Source organism: Primulina eburnea, chromosome 9 (assembly GCF_022965805.1).
Source record: "Primulina eburnea isolate SZY01 chromosome 9, ASM2296580v1, whole genome shotgun sequence".
Taxonomy (NCBI): domain Eukaryota; kingdom Viridiplantae; phylum Streptophyta; class Magnoliopsida; order Lamiales; family Gesneriaceae; genus Primulina; species Primulina eburnea.
Genome location: NC_133109.1, coordinates 30,465,962 through 30,469,047, shown reverse-complemented (window position 1 = coordinate 30,469,047; position 3,086 = coordinate 30,465,962). Strand labels below are relative to the sequence as shown.

General features: G+C 35.6%; 1 protein-coding gene across 1 annotated transcript; it reads left to right on the top strand.

Moving 5' to 3' along the window:
• The first annotated feature begins 2,099 nt into the window (after positions 1 to 2,099).
• LOC140840535 (uncharacterized) lies at positions 2,100 to 2,792 on the top strand. Its single transcript, XM_073207715.1, has one exon. It carries the CDS (start codon positions 2,174 to 2,176, stop codon positions 2,666 to 2,668), a length of 495 nt encoding a protein of 164 aa, XP_073063816.1. The 5' UTR covers positions 2,100 to 2,173; the 3' UTR covers positions 2,669 to 2,792.
• Positions 2,793 to 3,086: the final 294 nt, after the last annotated feature.

The window sequence follows — 3,086 nt, the reverse complement described above, 5'->3', positions numbered from 1 at the left end:
GAAAATAGAGGAGAAGAGTCCACCATTAAAAGCAACCAATCCCCAACCATCACATTTATTTAAAATTTGACCTTGATATATCTTATCATGCTGATACCAAAGATTTTTCATACAAATTTTAAGAAATCACAATCATTTGTTTTTGTTTACACTTGTATAAATATTATACTCGTGAAAACATTAAATTTTAAAGGACTCATATCTTTAAATCTGCCTCCTTTATGTTTAAGCAATCTTTTCTTCCCCACATCTCCATATTTCTTTTTAGAAGTTTTCTTAGATGGGAAAAAAACATAAAAAATGAGATTAGATTATTCGAAAAGCATTAAGATGTCGAGTAGTTGTGTCACGCCCTGAGCCCGGGCTTGCGTGACTGCACAATGGGCCCCTATAGCAACTATTTCGTATTCGTCCTCGCTTTACGAAATGATTAACCTAAGTTGCTATAGAAGTCCATTGTAAGCCATTATAAATTCATTTTAAATATTTGATTTTTTCGATGTGGGACAAAGGTATCACAATCATCCCTCCTTCAGATCGCGACGTCCTCGTCGCGGCCTGACCCCTCGATCCACCACACCGAGAATCTAGAGGTGACTCCTACAGGTTCAAGAGGTGGCTCCCGTCATGTAGCACTTTGTCCTGCAGGTTCAAGAGGTGGCTCCCATGCACGTAGCACTTTGCCCTGCATAGCACTTATTTCCCGGTGTTCCATGCCGGTGACCGGCTCTGATACCATTCTATCACTCCCCGAGCCTGCGTGACTGCACAATGGGCCCCTATAGCAACTACTTCGTATTCTCATCGCTTTACGAAAATAATTAACCTAAGTTGTTATAGAACTCCATTGTAAGCCATTATAAATTCATTTTAAATCTTTGATTTTTTCGATGTAAGACAAGAGTATCACAAGTTGGACCACATCTCTAAATTGTTTTTAATACACGTTGTAATGATATGTTTCGGAAAATCATTTTTCTTATATCGATAATAAAAACAAGAAAACAAAAAAAAAAGGCTTTTTTCCAGTCACTCTGTCCGTAAATTTGATGGAAAAAACGTGGATAATGGTACTACAAGGGAGCAGTACTCCTTCATACAACCTGTCACGCACGAGTTGACAGGTTGGCATCCCCGCCAACCGATTCCTTTATTAATTTTTTGCCCACACCGTGATCTATGTATTATTTTTTATTTTCCCATAATACCAGTCCACGCGGAAATTGAACAAAAATTAATTATTGCTCACGAATGCACGGATAAAGTTGATTTTATGTTGGTTTTTGGCTAATAAATTTAATAGACGAGTGCAATAATTATCTTTGTTGAGTAAACGATCGATCGAGTATTGTTGTCTGAGTTGTCGTACAATATAAAAAAAATTAGATTTTCCGTAATTACTATCGACTATAACTTTTGATAAAACGATAAGAGTTCATTTCTACTATTGGTATTTGAAGTCAAGATCATATGTTCCATGTATTGATTACAAAGAATTCATTAATTGAAAGTATATTGTTTGTGATACAATAATTATCACGGTAGATGAGCTCAGACTGTGACGCTTGAATGTAGTACATTTAAATATTTGAATTATACTGATACCACAAGTTTATAATTTTTTTATACCAAAAATCGTTCAATCCTAAGCAAATTGATCATATTTAATCCGGGTATATAAATTAGTGTCTGTTAAATATCTTGTTCATTTTGGTCGGAGGTGGTTAACATGAACATGGATATTACAACTACTATAGTGTTGGATAAGTGTTATATACGGTTTAAATTGTCTTCTTAAAATTTGATATTGTTTATACATAAAAATCTATAATTTTATTTTTTTAAATAACAAAAATATATTTGAAATTTATCGATCAAATAACAAATAACAATCTTATAAATATCAATCTCACATATCAATTCCAGCTCTCTTTCAATTATTCAAGTTGGTTAAGTTTGGTTATATTTTTCAGATCACATATATAATTTAAAAATGAAAAACCCTGTAGTGTTTGTTTATTATTTGACTTGTACTTCCCATAATACCCCTCAACTCTGTATTTATATAGACACACACGCGTTATTGTGGCTCTCTCAAAATCAACCCAAAAAGAAGTGCAGAAAAAGAGAGAGGAGTTGAAATTTAAGAAACTACACAGATTATTATCATTCAATGGGTGTATGCAGTTCTTGCGAGGCGACTTCTGTGGCAACGGCTAAGTTGATATTGTACGATGGGAGATTGCAAGAGTTTCCTCACCCGGTTAAGGTCTCCTACGTCTTGCAGAAGAATCCATCTTGCTTCATTTGTAATTCTGATGAAATGGATTTCGACGACGTTGTATCGGCTGTGAGCGATGACGAGGAGCTGCAGCCGGGCCAGCTCTACTTTGCGCTGCCGCTGAGCCGGCTGCAGCGCAGGCTGCAGGCGGAGGAGATAGCCGCGTTGGCGGTGAAGGCGAGTTCTGCTCTGACCAAGAGTGGGGAGAAATGCGGGCTTCGGGGGAATGTGTTGGTATTCGCCGAGGAGAATGGTGCCAGAGTACGGCCGAGGAAGGTGTCAGATGCGGTAGATAGCGGATCCAGGAGGCGGAATGCGGGTGGCGGCGGTGGTGCCGGGAGGCGTGGTGGGAAGTTCCCTGAGCGGTTGAGCGCGATTCCTGAGTAGGGTTATTTTGGGAATAGGGGTAGGAATATTCATTTTTTGTAAATATATAGTTTATGTACTATGACTCGAGCAAAAAGTTGAAATCTCAAATTTCGATCTACAATTCCTCCTGAATTTACAATTTTATCCTCGTTAATTCACCCAACCTTAATTATATAGCATATATGAAATCTAATATTTAATTTACAACCAGCAATAACATTTAAACTTCATAGGTAAATAATATATATATATATATATATATATATATATATATATATATATATATATATATATATATATAGTTTTATATGTTATATTGTACACTTATTAAATATATAATTTTTCTATATTTCATCGTACTTGTGATCAGTGTTCATATAAGTGTGCATGATAGATGTACATATTATAATTATAATTATATATATATATATAAAAG

Excerpts from the sequence above, each read along its gene's own strand:
- LOC140840535 (XM_073207715.1), top strand. The coding sequence starts at position 2,174 with ATGGGTGTATGCAGTTCTTGCGAGGCGACTTCTGTGGCAACGGCTAAG.